The sequence below is a fragment of the Sorex fumeus genome, unplaced genomic scaffold (assembly GCF_029834395.1).
Source record: "Sorex fumeus unplaced genomic scaffold, SorFum_2.1 ptg000128l, whole genome shotgun sequence".
NCBI classification, from domain to species: domain Eukaryota; kingdom Metazoa; phylum Chordata; class Mammalia; order Eulipotyphla; family Soricidae; genus Sorex; species Sorex fumeus.
In genome coordinates this window covers 48,638,656-48,655,638 of record NW_026606185.1, presented here as the reverse complement: position 1 = coordinate 48,655,638, position 16,983 = coordinate 48,638,656, and the positions used below count along the sequence as shown (strand labels likewise).

The 16,983-nt window shown below is 45.8% G+C and overlaps 1 protein-coding gene across 2 annotated transcripts; it reads right to left on the bottom strand.

Annotated features, from left to right (window-relative positions):
- Nucleotides 1–3,223: 3,223 nt before the first annotated feature.
- On the bottom strand, nt 3,224–15,440 carry HAUS1 (HAUS augmin like complex subunit 1). 2 transcript variants are annotated; one of them, XM_056138228.1, is made up of 10 exons: nt 15,386–15,440; nt 14,088–14,262; nt 11,641–11,776; nt 10,054–10,188; nt 9,455–9,493; nt 8,154–8,277; nt 7,715–7,780; nt 5,626–5,697; nt 5,346–5,393; nt 3,224–3,523 (listed from the first exon to the last, which is right to left on the bottom strand). In XM_056138228.1, the coding sequence occupies exons 1-10, from the start codon at nt 15,413–15,415 to the stop codon at nt 3,473–3,475; spliced, it is 876 nt and encodes a 291-aa protein (XP_055994203.1). In that variant the 5' UTR covers nt 15,416–15,440; the 3' UTR covers nt 3,224–3,472. The 2 variants fall into 2 exon arrangements, with proteins under 2 accessions (XP_055994203.1, XP_055994204.1); XM_056138229.1 differs by lacking the exon at nt 9,455–9,493 and having other exon boundaries at nt 3,230–3,523.
- Nucleotides 15,441–16,983: the final 1,543 nt, after the last annotated feature.

The following is a 16,983-nucleotide window of genomic DNA, read 5'->3' as shown; positions in this document are numbered from 1 at the left end:
CAAAGAGCAAATACAGTGGTAGGGATTTTTATTTTTTAGTTTAATTTTGGGTGACACCATGGATGCTCAGGGGTTCCTCCTGGCTCTGTACTTAGGAATTACTCCTGGTGGTGCTTGGGGGTAGCTTGCCGGGCTCTTTGGGAGGGCGGAGGAATCGAACCCGGCCCGGCCGGGCTGGCTGCGCGCAAGGCAAATACCCTACCACTGTGCTATCGCTCATGGGCTGGAGCGATAGAACAGTGGTAGTGTGTTTGCCTTGTGCATGGCCGACCCAGGTTTGATTCCTCCACCCCTCTCAGAGAGCCCAGCAAACTACCGAGAGTATCTTGCCCGCATGGCAAAGCCTGGCAAGCTACCCGTGACATATTCGATACACCAAACACAGTTAACAATAGGTCTCACAATGGAGATGTTACTGGGCCTGCTTGAGCAAATCAATGAACAATGGGAGGACAGTGGTGCTTGGGGGACCACATGGGATTCCAGGGATCAAAGCCAGGTTGGTCGCTTGCAAGACAACCAGACCCCCTGGGATTTTTAATTTTTGTCAGTTTTTCCTCTCTGGCCCAAGATTAAATTTTGGAATGAGCCTTCCCTTCCAGTCCGCTATTTTGTGAACTTATACATCGTGGTTTTCAGACTAAAGGGACACTCTTCCTCATCTTTGTGGTTCTGCTACCTAAGACATAGTATTGAATGACACTAGGTTCCAGATGAGCAAATGACAGGAGGGTGGTGGAGCACACAGAACCCTTGCTAGGTCCAATGGTCCTAGGCAGCTGTGATTGTTTCTACTTTGCCTTCAAGGTCACTTTCTTAATGCAAGAGTTGGCTTCCCGCTCTGGGGCTGCTACAGAGAAACCTGTAGCAGCAGAGAAAGCCACTCTCTGCCTCAGTGCAACAGGGCAAGGTTGTCAGCCCACAGCTGCTCCTGCAGAACTGGAATAAATAAATAAATAAATAAAAACTGGAAAGGGGAGGGAGGGCGCTGCAAGACGGACCTAAAAATACTTCCCTGCCTGAGGAGAGGGGAAGCTGTGTGAAGGTCAGAAGGACGTCTGGGCAGCGGGAGACTAAATCAAGCTGGCAGGGTGACCTCTTGGAGCCGTGTAGCATACACGCCGTGAACCCAGCAGGCCTGGCTTAGGGCGAGAGCCTAGGATAAGTCACAGGAAGAAGTCCTCCTGGCCAGCGACCAGGGTTCAGGGATACCCACCCTCAGTCCTCAGTTTACTGGTGCTTGTATCGGGGGGCTGCAGCCGGTGGAGCTTGGGGGCTATTTCCTGCTCAGTGCAGCAGTAGGGTAGCTCCTGGCAGTGTTCAGGCCACCACAAGGTACAGGAATCGGACCCAAGCCTCCAGCATGCCATGTAAATGCTTGGGCTCTTAAGCCATCCACTGCCGCCCCCAATGACTCTTAGAATAGCTTTGGCACATTTGGATGAGAAACCTCTTTCATTCACGCTGCTCTTTGGACCTGAATTGCTTGCCAAGGAGCAGGAGTGGAAATAGCTCATTCCATTCCCCTGGTCATGAGTTCCTGATTTAGAACAAGCAAAGACACCCCGCCGAGGTGCCCTCCCCTGCAGGTGGGGCACACCACCCAAGGACAGACTCCACAGGGCAGGGGCCTCACTGAGCAGTGGTTCCTAGGCTTGGGTCACCTTAGCTGAACTAGTTTAGTGGATTTGGGGAAAGAAGCACCTGGGGAACTACTGGTTTTGGCATATGGAATACACAACAGAATCGAAAGAGCTATGCTAGCAGTATCACGTTTCACTCAAAAGAGAGAAAGAATCCAGAGTTCCGACCTTCGTCGACGATCAAGAATCAGGGATGCTGTCTCGTTTGCCAAGGCGTCAAAAATCAGATAGGCTGATCACGTAATGAGATTTGGAGACGACCGCTAAACTAGAGCCGTTACCGACTGGATTCCACGGGACATCAAAAGACCACGTGGCCGCCCACCTACCAGATGGTCAGACTTCATCATCAAAATCCTGAACAATCAGTTTAAGGCTCTTCATGTTCCTAGAACGAACAGACGCCATTGGGCTACACTAGCATGCAACAGGGACAAATGGAGACATTACTGGTGCCCGCTTGAGCAAATCAATGATTAATGGGAAGTCAAGTGATCAAGTGAAGCACCCGGGGTTGTACCAAGAGTACAGTGGGTAGGGTGCTTGCCTTGCATGTGCCCAACCTGGGTTTGAATCCCGCGTACCCCATAACGTCCCCTGAGCCTGCCAAGAGTAATTCCTGAGTGCAGAGCCAGGAGAAAGACCTGAATATCACCAGGTGTGGCCCCCAAATCAAATAAATAAATAAGCACCGAAGGGGCCAGAGAGATAGTACAGCAGGTAGGGCACTTGCCTTGCCTTATATGTGGCCGACCAGGGTTTGACCCCTGGCAGCCATATGGTTCACCAGGAGTGATCCCTAAGTACACAGCCAAGGGTATGTCCTGAGCACCACTGGGTGTGGCTCCAAAACAAAGCATCAAAAGGCTAGGGTGTAGCGCAGCAATACAGTATTTGCTTTGTAAGTGCAAGGTCCTGGGTTCCATCCCTGTTACCGTACACAAAAAGTAAAGTTTGAGGCTGGGGCGATTGTTTAAAGGGCGAGTGCCCATGCTTTGCTTATGGGAGGGCCAGACTCAATTCTCAGCATCATATGGTAATACGATGGCACCCAGGCACCACCAGAAACAACCCCGGAGTTTCTTAACCCCTCTACTATCTCTTCAGCCCTGGTTTCTGGAATCTAGTTGTGTCCCCACCTCTGTGATTATGTATTTATTTTTTAGGGCTATTGTAGTACCCAGGGCTGGGCACATGCAAGATCTATATGTGCTCTACCACTTAAGCAACACTCCTGGCTCTCTGTGATCATTTGAAAATCGAAATGGTAGAATTCCATGGTTTCCTCTTTTTCCCCCTTATTCTGTATTTTTGGGCCACACTTGCTGACTTTTGGCTCTGCAGTGCTCAGGAGACCACAGGCAGTGTTGGGGATCGAACCCGAATCAAGTTCACGCAAGGCAAGTGCCTTAACCCCTCTGCTATCTCTCTGGCTCCTAGAACTCCATGATCTTGATTTCTGAGCCTCTGAAATTACTGACGTGAAAATTCTGAAGTCTGGGTCTAGCACCATGGCCTATTGTTCTACTAGTTCATCTCATCACAGTCTGACATCTGGAGGCTGTCAGGGGAGATGAGAAGGAGCTGGCAAGGAAGGGCTAGAGAGGGGCGAGAGGAAGGGAGCTGAGGGCACTGACGGCCCACAACAGAGAAAGCCAACCCCACATTTCAGTCTGAAAACTATGTATTCAGGCACAAATACAGTAACACACAGGGTGCCACAATGATCCATAATGCCAATCTCCTCTGAGGACACAGAAATCCAGTGAAGGCAAGTCAGGGAAACATCCCAATCCAGCACCACGGTCGGGGGGTGAGTAACTGGGTGGTCACAGTTCCATCATATTTACTTTCTTTGTCAGCTCAGCTTCAATGGAATCCTAAAGAAAAAAAGATATGCCATAAATACCACAGATGAGGACATAAAACTGGTACCAACTTGTAGTGTGATGTCAGGCGCAAAGGGCTGGAGCGATAGAACAGGGGATAAGGCACAGGCCTTGCCTCCTGCCAACCCTGGTTTGAATCCCTGGTACCACACACGAGTCTCCTGAGCGCTACCAGGGGTTACGCCTGAGCCCAGAGGCAGGAACAGTACAGAAAAACAAGACTGAGGGGCTAGGGTGATAGTACAGCAACGGAAAATGCAGTTGCTTTGCATGAGGTCGATTTGGGTTCAACCCTGGGCACGCGTTTGGTCCCTCAGGCACATCAGGACTGATCTGAGCGCAGTCAGGAGTAAACCCTGGGCACAGCTGGGTGTGGTTCCAAAACGAAAATAAGACAAAGAAAGGAACAAAAGAGAAAAATCATTAAAAACAAAATTCATTAGCAACCATCAGGAACATCTAACAGGCGTTTAGACATCGCCCTGCTCTCCCATCTTTTCCTTTGCTTCACGTGGGCCTCGCCACGGCCTCAGACTCCCGATCATGTGCCCGCCTGCAGCCTGTCACGGCATCGGGGTGCGGGCAGGACCACGCAGGCTTCTCCGACCCATGCAAGGGAAGCCGCCTGATGCTCCGTCACCTTCTCTGCCATCCCTGCTCTCCTCCTGACTTCTCACTAGACTACACGGGCCAACTTGCTGCTTCTACATCTCCTCCTCCCTGCAGCCCACCTTGTACACTGACTGCAGGACACTCCCTTCTCCAAAGGAATCAGGCTGGTCATGAAGCAGGGGCTGGGCTGGAGGGAGAGCACAGCAGTGAGGGCACTGGCCTTGCACGTCGCCGACCCCGGCTCCTTCCCTGGCATCCCATATGGTCCCCCAAGTCCACCAGCAGTGATCCCTGAGTGCTGAGCCAGGAGTTACCTCTGAGCATAGCTAGGTGTGGCTCCCAAACAGAAACAAACATAACCCTCCCCCCCCAAAAAAAGCATAGTTTTGACTGTACTTCCTTTTATTTATTTATTTTGGTTTGGGGGGCAAACCCAGCACTGTTCAGGGGTCACTCCTGGCGGAGCTCAGGGGATCATATCAGGTGCCAGGGATCAAATCTGGCCTTACCCACTTTACTGTCTGACCCCAACTCATCTTTTTCATCACAGAAAATCTAAGTAGAAGATTAAAGAGATGATGCGCTGCACTGTAGCACTGTCCTCCATTGTTCATCGATTTTGCTTGAGCGGGCCCAGTAACGTCTCCATTGTGAGACTTGTTGTTACTGTGTTTGGTATATCAAATACATCACGGGTAATCTTGGTAGCTTGCCGGGCTCTCTGAGAGGGGCAGAGGAATCAAACCCGGTTTGGTTGGGCTGGCTGCACACAACGCAAATGCCCTACAGCTGTGCTATCGCTCCAGCACAAAGAGTTGATAAGCATTTTTAAATAAAAAAAGAAAAAGAAAAGAAAGAAAGAAAGAAAGAAAGAAAGAAAGAAAGAAAGGTAGACCCAAGTACCCCAAACTAGTTAACAGGTACAAGTGGGGGCACCAGAGACTCTAGACCTGGTGGACAGGTGGAGGGTGTGAGGAAGGCTGAGTAGAGCCAAGGCCTTTAGGTCTTTTTCAGTTCTGATTTTGGACCCACCCAGAGGTGTGTAGAGGGCCACTCCCAGAGATGCTGGGGGGACAGTATGGTGCCAGAGGTGCAGCCTCCAAGTATGTGCTGTGGCCCTTTGCGTCGTCTCCCTAGGAACTTCAGCTTGATCACTGATTACGCTCTATTTCAAAAATCTGAAGAAAAAAATGGAACTTACTAGCTCTCGCTTTGCTTCTTCAATTTTCACTTGAGCAAGAGACGGATTCTTTTAAAGAAAAGTCAAAGAAGAAAGGTTACATTGCTTCAGTTGTAATTAAAAAACAAACAAATAAAGAAATAAAGCCTACAACAATCCTTTTCAAAAGGCAAAGCACACACAATACTGAAATCCAGCACAGAACTGAAATCCTCAGCACAGGCCCGCTACTCAGAACAATTCTCCATGTCCTTTGGAAGGCAAGGGAGTGCTTTTATCTTTAATTTATAAAAATAATTACCGGCATCAAATCTAAATAGGACTCCAATTTTTTCTTCAAAGGTATCATCTGTTGTTTCAGTTCTGCCAATTTCTAGGGCGTGACAAAAAAGAAAAAAAAAGCACAAGGTCACAGAGAAATTCACAAGTAACTAAATGCTCATTTCTAAAATAAAACAGGGTGAAGCATTGATGCTTTCAATGCCATGTCAAATAAACAACTTCAAATACAAATGAATAGACAAACTCACTTCCGACTGAAACAATAATAATGAAAAAGGAAAATATCCACTTATTAAGAATAGGACTTCGGGATCTGGGCACAGCTCAGGGGTAGAACATCTACCTTGCCCGCATGAGGCCTCGAGTTCAATGCCCAGCACTGCCCATGTGCCAAGTGCGTCCCAGTTGCACTGCTGCTTGTGGTGCCCCCCATAACAAAGAGTGCTGCCTGCGTGTGTAACCCCAATGAGCACAACTAATGTGTGACTACCCGTTAAACAGTGAAACTGGAGTATGTGAGGCCAATCACCAGGTGTTTGGAGCCCCCACCCCACACCCCCTGCCCAGGGCCACCATCATCACAACATAGGCAAGGGAAGAAAAAAACTTTTGTTCATATCATTCACAAAATGGCCGGGGAGAGAGCTCAATGGTGGACACAGGGCATAAACACACACGCCTCGTTCCCCTCAAGCAATGCCATATGCAATGTTGGTGGCCCCAGAATTGCTGGGAAGGCATTACCCTGCCCTCCATCCCCGACCGGCCCCCAATAAAAAGAGTAAGATTTTTATCTGTGACCTAGGAATAGAGAATACCTTAAGAATAACTTGAAATCAGGGCCCTCTCCCCACCCAGATGAGACCCCAAGTTGCTGCCCACGAATGGCTCCTCCAGCTCGGGAACAACCATGATCCCAGAGGCACACAAACCAATCTTGGAACCCAGAGGCTTCTAGCAGAAATCCCTCTGGACTTAATTACTAAAATATCAGAAATCCAAAATTGTGCTGCTGCACACATCTTATGTTCTTCATTATCAGTAATAAAAAACAAATTATCTAATGATGCCTTTTGGGCAGATCTGATTGTTGGGGGGAAAATTCCAAATAATAATGGTCAGTCTTCTGTTGAAAAATTGAATGTAATCAAAGTAGAGAGAGAGTAAAGTGGAAATCATCTGCCACACAGGCAGGGGGAGGGATGGGATGGGGGGTATACTGGGGTTCTTGGTGGTAGAACGGGTGAAGGGATGGGTATTTGATCATTGTATGACTGAGACTTAAACCTGAAAGCTTGTAACCGTTCTCACGGTGATTCAATTGAAAAAAAATATAATAACTTGAAACTGGGACTGGAGTTATAGTTCAGCAGGGAGGGCATCTGCTTTGCACTGACCCATTCAGGCTTGATCCCTGGTACCCCAAATGGTTCTCTGAGCTCCCCAAGAGTGATCCCTGAGTGCAGAGGCAGGAGTAAGCCCTGAGCACTGCTGTATGTGCCCCCCCCCCCCCAACAAAAGAAGAACCTGAGTGCAAGGAAACAGTGAGTCTCAAATACATGTTTATAAATGGTCAGCGTCAGATTTTTTTTTAATTTTTAGATTTTATTTATTTATACTTTCTCCTACCCTCTCGGAGAGCCCAGCAAGCTACCGAGAGTATACCACCCGCACGGCAGAGCCTGGCAAGCTCTCTGTGGTGTATTTGATATGCCAGAAACAGTAACAATGATGGGTCTCCTTCTCCTGACCCTGAAAGAGCCTTCAATACAGCACTGTTAGGAAGGACAAGTAAGGAGAGGATGCTAAAATCTCAGGGCTGGGACGAATGGAGAAGTTACTGACACTCAAGCAAATCGATGAACGGGATGACAGTGATACAGTGATTTATTAATTTATTGACTTTTTGGATCACACCCAGTGATGCTCAGGGGTCACTCCTGGATCTCACTCAGGAATTACTCCTGGCAGTGTTCAGGGGACCATATGGGACGCTGGGGATAGAACCCTGCTGGCTTTGTGCAAGGTAAGCGCCCGACCCACTGTAATATCATTCTGCCCTAGAGTAAGATTTTTAAAGACGTTAGACTGGATTAGAATAAACTCACCTCTGAAAGTGCCACTAATGACTGATGAGACAGCGATGAGTCCATACCTCTGGCTGAAAGTTCCTCCTGTAATTACAAATAATGGAGTTCAGTTAAAAAAATTATTCTTGAAGTGACCTTTATGAAATAGTTTTAACATAGTAAAGAGAAGCTACAACCCACAGATGAAACCCCTCATGTTTAGAACGATGCATCCAAGCATGTTCAAATGCGGCGCAGGAATCACAGCAACAGTCCTATCTGCAGGAGCGGGGCTTTCGGGCCTCAGGGCCTGTCAGCCTCTATGAGACCTGGATCTGCTTCTCTGTTTTGAGGCAACCCTGGGCAAGTTAACTCCCTTCTCTGTAGTTCCCGTCAAAGGGAAATTAACAGCTTCACTGTGAGGGATGAAGCTCCAGAAGCCCAGAGAGAGAGAACTGAACTGGTCGTTCATACAAACCTCTGTAGTTCTGATTCCAGATCTGAACTCCTCTGACTTGGCCTTTAGGAAGTCCATGTTCTGAAGACGATTATCAGCTTTGGCCCTTTCTGTAGACAGATGCAGCTCTGCTTTCTTGAGATCCCTTTAAAAAGTCAAGTTAGGGACCAGAGAGACGAAATAGTGGGTAGGAATGTCTTGCCTTGCACATGGCTGACCTGAGTTCGAGCCCTTGTATCCCATAAGGTTTCCTGAGCACTGCCAAGAGTGATTCCTGAGCACAGCTGAGTGTGGCCCCCAAACCAAAGAAAACAATCTCGTTAAAAGCTTTTCCTTGGAACTGGAGCGATAGTACAGTGCATAGGGCATCTGCCTTGCATGCAGCTGACCTGGGTTCAGTCCTCGGCATCCTTTATGGTCCCCCTTGGGGACTGCCAGGAGCAATTCCTGAGTGCAATGCCAGGAGTAACCTCTGAGCATCACCAGGTGAGATCCAAAAAGCAAACAAAACAAAACAAAACAAACAAAAAGACCTAATAACCACAAAACAAACAAACAAACAAAACAAACCATTGTCTTCTCCTCAATAAAATTAGTATAATGAAGAAACTCTCTGGCATTATTTTTTTTTCTTGGATGGGGACAAAACTCAGCAGTGCTCAGGGCTTATTGCCAGTTCTGAGTTTAAGGACCATTCCTGGTGATATCTGGGAAGTCTTCCATTCCTGGTGATATTTGGGAAGCCTTATGCAGTATCTGATAATGAACTGGGCTCAGCTTGTGTGCAAGGCAAATGCTATGACATTTCTCCAGCATTTGGTATCAGTTTTAAGTTAGTTATAAATGATAAGATACTTGCTGCAATATCTACCAAAAATTTTATATCCTAGACCAGTTTATGTTCACGCTATGTTGCCAACTGGGCTTTTTCCTCAAGGAATACAAAATAATTTTTAAAGATTAATTTATTATTTGCTAATCATTTATTTTTGAAGCAAGTAAATCTGTGACTCAAAAGAGCTATTTAAAGCCACTGCAAGAGCTCAAAAATGGCCAGAGTGATTGCTTTGCATGCTACAGGCAGAGATTCAATCCTGGGCACTACCTGGTCAGCCAGGAACCAGGAGTAGCCCTGGAGCACTGCTAGGTGTGGACCTTGGTCCAGCCAAAAATGAAAAAGTGATTTAAAGTGTGCTAAAGAAAATCTGTATTTTGGAGGTACCAAAGGCAACTTTCCTAAATATACTATGATGGAACAATGCCTTGCATATTCAATGTTGGACCAATTTGCACACCACCAAATTGCTTGTGCATATACGTACTTCTCATATACAGCTTTAAGTGTCTTCACCAACAGGAACCTAAAGAAGAATTAGAGGGGCTGGAGTGATAGCACAGCGGGTAGGGTGTTTGCCTTGCACGCGGCCGACCCGGGTTCAATTCCCAGCATCCCATATGGTCTCCTGAGCACTTCCAGGAGTGATTCCTGAGTGCAAAGCCAGGAGTAACCCCTGAGCATCGCCAGGTGTGACCCGAAAAGAAAAAAAAAAAAAAAGAAGAATTAGAATAAGAGGGATCCAAAGCTCTAGTAAGAAAGAGCAATAAAGTAAAATAGGAATTTAAGTTGCACAGAGGAGTGCGTAAGTGAAAAAAAATTTACAAATAGCTTGAAAATTTTAAGCCCCAGGTTATCTGTATATTAAAAAAAAAAAGACACCAGAGAGAGGGTAGAGGGCAAGACGCTTGTCTGCTTGCAGCTAACCCCAGTTGGATCCCTGTTACCACCTATGGTCCCTAGAATTCTGCCAGAACTGACCCCTGGGCACAAAGCAAGAAGTAGGCCCCAGTCACTGTCGGATGTGACCCAAACCCCCATCCCCCAGCCGCCGGCCACCAAATCATCACCACTTCCAATGCTTACTCTCTTAGACATTTTTCTAATACCAACGTGGCAGTTAGATTCTTTTCGAGTTTGGTCAATTCGAGCTTGATTTCTTCATTTTTGCATTTGGTACCAAAAAGTTTAGAGGTCAAATCATTCACTGCAGGGATAAAACTGAAAGAAAAATCTGGTTACATATATAAAAATAAAAAACAATAATTATAATCTCATTTATACAAAGTATTTTAGGGACTTCAGTGATAGTACAACAGGTAGGGTGCTTGCCTTGCATGTAGCTGACCTGGGTTCAAGCCCCAACACTCCTATGGTTCTCAAGCACAACCCCTGGTACCCATAAGGTTCTCCAAGCACCACCAGGAATGATTCCTGAGCACAGAGCCAAGAGTAACTCCTGAGCACTGCTGGATGTGACCCCCCAAACCAAAATGTTTTTTTTTAGAAAAGGATTTTATATATGGTTTCTTTTCTAACCACACTGCTTCATAGCTCCATGCAGTTTTTTCATGATGTTCCCAGGAATGTCCTACTGGTTGGCCCGCTTGTCATACACATGCCATGCCATGTGGTCTCCATTTGTGTGATTTTCAATGAACTTTCATGGAGGTCCAGGGGGCCACAGGATTCCCAGTTGAGAAACACAGACAGAAGTAATGTATCAAGGTCAACCAGATGACTTAGCTTGCTGTTTCTCTTATTGTTTATAAAAAATAAGGCAAATGATATTTTACCTAATTCTTCTCCATATATATCTAAAAACCAATTTTCACACAAACATAATCCCCAAAGAAGAAAACAAATTAAAATTATCACAGACCAAGTTTATCTGAATTATTTACACTCCTAGAAATAAGGAGTTAGCTAAATCCAGCAGTTCTGCATTTACCATTAATTTTCTATGTGGAATTACTGATATCAGATCAAGACCAATATAGTGGGGCTGGAATGATAGTACAGAGGGTAGGGTGTTTGCCTTGCATGCGGCCGACCTGGGTTTGATTTCCAGCATTCCATATGGTCCCTGGAGCACTTCCAGGACTAATTCCTGAGTGCAGAGCCAGGAGGAACCCCTGTGCATCGCCAAGTGTGACCCAAAAAGCAAAAAAAAAAAAAAAAAAGACTAATATAGCATGTGTGAGTGCAGAAATAAAAAATGGCCAAAGTGGGGTGACCAGATCACCTTTGACCCCAGTGTTTTGAAAGGAGGGCAGGGAAGGAAAGAAATCAAGGGAAGAAGAGAATGGGAAATAATGGGTAAACAGGCAGCAGGGCTTCAGTTATACTGGTGATATGGGTGAGTGGTATCACCGTATTTTCAAAACACGGACTCAATAACAATGAAACATGAGATCTAAGCTGCAACCACTAAAACTTTGTAATGTGCCTGGTGAGCTTTGTTGACAGCTTGGTTGACAGGCGAGGGTGGAGTGGGGCTGGGGTGGGGAGGGAATATGGGAGCACTGGTGGAGGGAACTTAACATTGGTGGTGGGATTGGTGTTGAAATATTATATGTCTAAAATGCAAAGATCAATAACTTTGTAAATCACAGTTCCTTAATAAAAATTTTTTTTAAATAAGAAAGAAAACAAAATAGTCACAAAAATTACCTAGTTAGTGAGGTATCCTTTGCTTCCAGGGTCATTGCACTATCAACCAAAGCATTCAGGTACCTCGAACCAGTGCTAGAAAGACAGGCGGGGGACAAGCTGACACTCTCCATGAGAAAGTCCTGAAGATGCTGAGCTGGAAAGACAGGAGTTTAGTGGTGACAAAGATGTTTTAACAGCTTCACTAAAATATCTCATGTACCAAACATCTGTTCTCCTAAAGTGTATAACCCACTGGCTTCCAGTATATTCAGAGTTGTATACACCACAATACAACTGAGTTTAGAATATTTTCATCACTCCAGAACGAAAGTCCACAGTTTTTGGTAATCTTTTTTCCCCCGATTTTCCAATTTACAAAGCTACTAGCAGTCATCAATTCATTGTCTATCCTGGATTGTACCATCCAGTGTGTGTGGTCCTTTGTGACTTGGCATAAAGGTTTTATGATTCACCCACAGAGTGCCATGTATTCATTCCTTTCCATGGCTAAAAATTCCACTGGATAGTTAATATTTATCTATTTATCTGTTGATGGAATTGGGTTATTTACATCATTATGAAAAATGCTGCTATAAGATCTACATAAAGGTTTTCATATAGAACTATGTTTTCATTTCTCTTGAGTATTCACCAAGGAAGGGAACATATCTGATATAGAGTATTTTTTTATTCCTGTTTTGGGGCCATGCCTCACAGTGATTGGGAGTTACTCCTCTCTGTGCTTGGTCACTGCTCCTGCTGGTGCTTGGGAGATCACGCAGTGCAAGCAACTGAATCCTGAATTCTTGAAGCAAAGGGCGCACTTGGTTCCAGGCGCTATCTCTCCAGCCTCAGCAACCCTATTTTTAAATGTGTAAGAAATTGCCAGAGCCAAAGAGATAATATAAGTATTTAAGTACTCGTCTTGCACCATTAATTCTGATTTGGTCCCCAGTACCACACATGGTCCTTGGAGTGATCCCTGAGCACAGATCTAAAAGTAGCCTCTGAACATCTCCAGGTATGGTCCCCCTTGATTCCCCCGCCCCCCGAAAAAAAATCACTTCTGAGAAAGTATAACCACAAAGGTTATCACAGCAGAAGCTTCTAAGGGTGACGGAACCATCTTTATCCTGAAGGGTGGTTCTTGAATCCATTTATTTTCAAAGTACACCTGAATTCTGTTTTCAAAGTACAGGACATGAGTCTGTACATCAAAACAGTAAAGTAAAATTTGCCATGTTCATTTTTAAAGTTTTAAAACTCACATATAAATAGAATTACAAGATAAATTATATCATATTCAAAACTTCCTAAGTAGTCTTACATACGCCTGGTTAAATTATGGCAAATGTAGCTTCAGTTCCTTTCTCTTTTCTTATATGCCAACCCATATAAAGGTATTTTGGGAGGTGGGGAGGGAGGACCACATCCAGCTACACTGGAGTTTACTCTGGGCTCTGTGCTCAGTATCACACCAAGTGATGCTCAGTGAGCCAAGGCAGTGCCGGTGATTGAAACTGGGGCTTCCTTCATGCAAAACATGTATTCATCCTGCTGAGTTATTTCTGTCCCTAAGTAGATATTATATCAGCATTTTTGTGGTTTGTGTCCTAGAAAAAATAAGCTCTAATATGCACTTTCTAGTTACATATGCCTGGCAGAAAAGTATAATGCAATCTCAAAAATACATAGCAATTGAGTGATTTGCTCAGGCATCATAGTTCATGGCTGTCACCATTAAGTGGCTCATTATAACTAAAGCATGGAGACCAAAAGCTCACCAAGAAGACAGCTCAGTGAAAATCCACTACTCTCAGTTTGAGAAATAGGACGCTGGGTAGGGCACTTGCCTTGCATGTGGCCTCTCCCACTTCAGTTCCTGGAACTCCCACCTGGTTCCCAAGTACCACCAGGAGTGATCCCTAAATTGCAGAGCCAGGAGTAAGCCCTAACCACAGCCAGGTATAGCTCAAAAACCAAAAGGAGGGGGGAAAATCTACAACACATCTGTCAGGCTAATAAGTTTAGATTCTGATCTTATTTGAAGAGATAGTAAAGGGGGTAGGACATTTGCTTTGCATGCAGCCAACCCAGGTTAAATTCCTGGTACTGCAAGTGGTCCCCTAAGCACCAGCAGGAGTGATCCCTGAGCACAGAGGCAGGATTAAGCCCTGAGCACAGAGGCAGGATTAAGCCCTGAGCACAGGCAGCTGTGGCCAAAAAACAAAAACCAAACAAACAAAAAATAGACTCATATCTTTTAGGGCTTACTGTTTTGCTATCAGGGTACTAATGAAATATTTGCTATGATGCAATCTCTCATTCATTTTGCTTCTAGGACAACAGAATGGGAGACAAATCTGGGTGAAGGAAGAATTCAAACCAACAAGCAGTCTGTACTATATTTTGTAACAAACCATGGCCTTCAGTTGTCTCAGTCAAGCCTCTGAAACTTATCTCACCTTCTGATTCATATTCACCAGCTTTCTGCTTCAAGTCCTCAATTACAAGACTGACATCTCTGTCCCGGACCCTATTGCGCTCTGAAAGATGATGTAAAATCTCTGTGGTCCGTGAATTCACCTCGTATTGTGGAATAGGATGGTCTCCAAATACCTTTTTTAACCATGCAGCCACCTAACCATTAAAAGGAAGACAAATACCATTATTAGGCTTTGTTTATTACAATCAGTACAAAGCAAAGGGGACATGGGAAGTGACAAAAAGCTAAAGAAGTGCTTGTGATGAACTTTCTGGGTCCTACCAATTTCACTCAAACTTAGCCTTGGGGAGAGAGAGGCCAGAAAATCATCCAAAAATTTGAGCAAGGGCACCAAGACCAAAGGTCAAAGTCAAAATGATCAGAGGACCAGAGTTAACAGTACAGCGGATAGGGTGCTTTGCCTTACAAGTAGCCAACCCGGGTTCAATCCCCAGCATCCCATATGGTCTCTGGAGCACCGCCAGAAGTAATTCCTGAGTGCAGAGCCAGGAGCATCTGAGCATCGCCGGATATGGCCCCCCCATCCTCCTTGCCGCCATTAAAAAAAAAAAAGACCATAAAACCATCCTTTCCTCAAGCTAGGAGAGTGGTACTGGCTAACCACGCCCATCACTCCACAGTACCTCAAAGCTCCACGCAAGGTCTCAAGACATCAATGCTTGGGGCTGGAGTGATAGCTCAGTGGGTAGGGCGTTTGCCTTGCACGCGGCGGACCGGGTTTGATTCCCTGCATCCCATATGGTCCCCTGAGCACCACCAGGGGTAATTCCTGAGTGCAGAGCCAGGAGTAACCCCTGTGCATCGCTGGGTGTGACCCAAATAGCCAAAAAACAAAACATAACAAAAACCAAAAATACAAAAACAAGACATCAATGCTTATGCCAAAGTACAAAAAGAGGCGTCCACCCAAAAGAAAAGGCTCCTAGAGGCCTAACGCAGGGCTGCGAAGCAGGTCAGCTGTGGAAATTCTAGTAAAAAGCAGCTGTGATTGGCGATCCTGGTAGGTGATAGCAGGCCCACACTAGTCACCCCAGGAATCGCCTCAACCCCTGTCCCAGACCAAACCAGAGCAGGCCCAGCAGGCAGGGAAACGCCCTCTGCTCAGGGGTCTAGCAGAAGGGGATTCTGGACGGCAGAGGCGGGACTAGAGATAGACGAGCATCGGCGGGGAAGAAAGTAAATACAACGCGCGCAGAAGACTCGAGTCCCAGGGCTGGCCTGTGTCCAGGCCCCGCAAGCCTCAATCCCACCCATCACCTGCGCTTCCTTCTCCTCCCGCGCCTCCATAACGTCGTCTCCCGCCACTTCTTCGGCTGCCTGAGCAGCGCCCAGAGTGCTCTGGAGGCCCCGCCCACACGTCGTTGGCCACGCCCTTCAAGGCCCGGGGTTTTCTGGGAGTTGTAGTTGATGTTGGGATTATCGGTCGCGGAGACCTTCAATACTGTGGGTCCAAGGTTCCATCCAGCATGGCATATATTTCCTCTCCTGTTGTCTCGCTGCTCTGTCGGTCCTCCGTGTATAATCTTCAAGAAGGCGAAGTAGCGCTGCCTATTACCAGGCCATTCTTTTAATTTTTTTTAACTTGAATCATTTTCTAATACTTTTTTTTTAATTGGCTTTTGGGCACACCAGCGATGCACAGGAGTTACTCCTGGCTCTTCACTCAGGAATTACTCCTGACGGTGTTCGGGGACCATATGGGATGCTGGGAATTGAACCCGGGTCAGCCGCGTGCAAGGCAAACGCCCTACCCGCTGTGCAAATACTTTGTTTTTTGAATAGCAGATATTTCCTCCCTCCCTCTCCCCCTCCCTGCCCTCCAGCTCATGGAACATCCTTTAATTTCAGTTTTTTTTTCTTTTACCCTGGAAGTTTGAGCTGCAATAAAGCTGATCTTATTTCTTAGTTTCTACTCAGGAACAGCTAAATGTATTCTGGGGCTACACCCAGTGATGCTCAGGGCTAACTCTATAGGTGCTCAGGGGACCGTAGGTAGTGCTGGGAAATCAATCCCAGGTCAGCCACTTACAAGGCCAGCGCCTTACTTGCCGTACTATCTCCCTGGCCCGTTGGAGGCAGTTTTGAAAGGACTGACAGCATCCACTGCCAGCCTGGATTGCCACCTAGCCATTCCTCATCCGTTATTTGCCTTCCCTAAAGTTCACTCTTCCATCCATCATTCAGAAAGAGTTTCTTATTTTTAAGTTGAGTATAGTTTTCCGTGTTTCCCTGATTTTCATTCTTACAAGAACCCTGTAAATACAAGGACACATACTATAGTTTTTCTGTTTTCACCTTGAAATCAGATTCAGAATAAGTGACTTGTTTCAGATAATATAGTTGATTTGTAACCTGACCAGTGTTTTGTTTCAAATTGGGTATTTCAGTCACTTACATATCAAGTTGTATCAACACTGCTGACAGTGTCCTGGTACAAAAGGAAAGTAGCCCACAGATCCAATTTTCTACAATTGTGCCTTAAAATCAAATTGTGCATCAGGCTTATTACCAAATAACTCTTTCCCAAGCCATATACCTATTGAAAGTGATTAATCTGGAACTGGAGAGACAACTCAACAGGCTGAGCTAACCGGTGGGAGGCCCCATTACAACCCAGGGACCCCAGGAACCCTAAGCACATTGTTGGGAGTAAACCCCAAGCATTGTGGCCTCATCCCCCAAATAATAAAGATTAACTCTTCTTTATAAAAAAATCTTATTAAGTAGTCATTGTCATACAGTACAGCTTGCTTATTGTTTCATATACAGCTCTGCTTAGTAAACCAATTTCAGGTGGCTCGTATGTGTGTGTGTGTGTGTGTGTGTGTGTGTGTGTGTTATAGTGCAAATGAAAA

What these genes read in the sequence shown, in the direction of transcription:
- HAUS1 (XM_056138228.1), bottom strand. Translation starts at nt 15,415, where the DNA reads ATGGAGGCGCGGGAGGAGAAGGAAGCGCAG. An exon ending in GGGAGGAGAAGGAAGCGCAG is followed by an intron (nt 14,263 to 15,385) that starts GTGATGGGTGGG and finishes TTTAATGGTTAG; the next exon opens with GTGGCTGCATGGTTAAAAAA. An exon ending in CTGGAATCAGAACTACAGAG is followed by an intron (nt 7,781 to 8,153) that starts GTTTGTATGAAC and finishes TTGTAATTACAG; the next exon opens with GAGGAACTTTCAGCCAGAGG.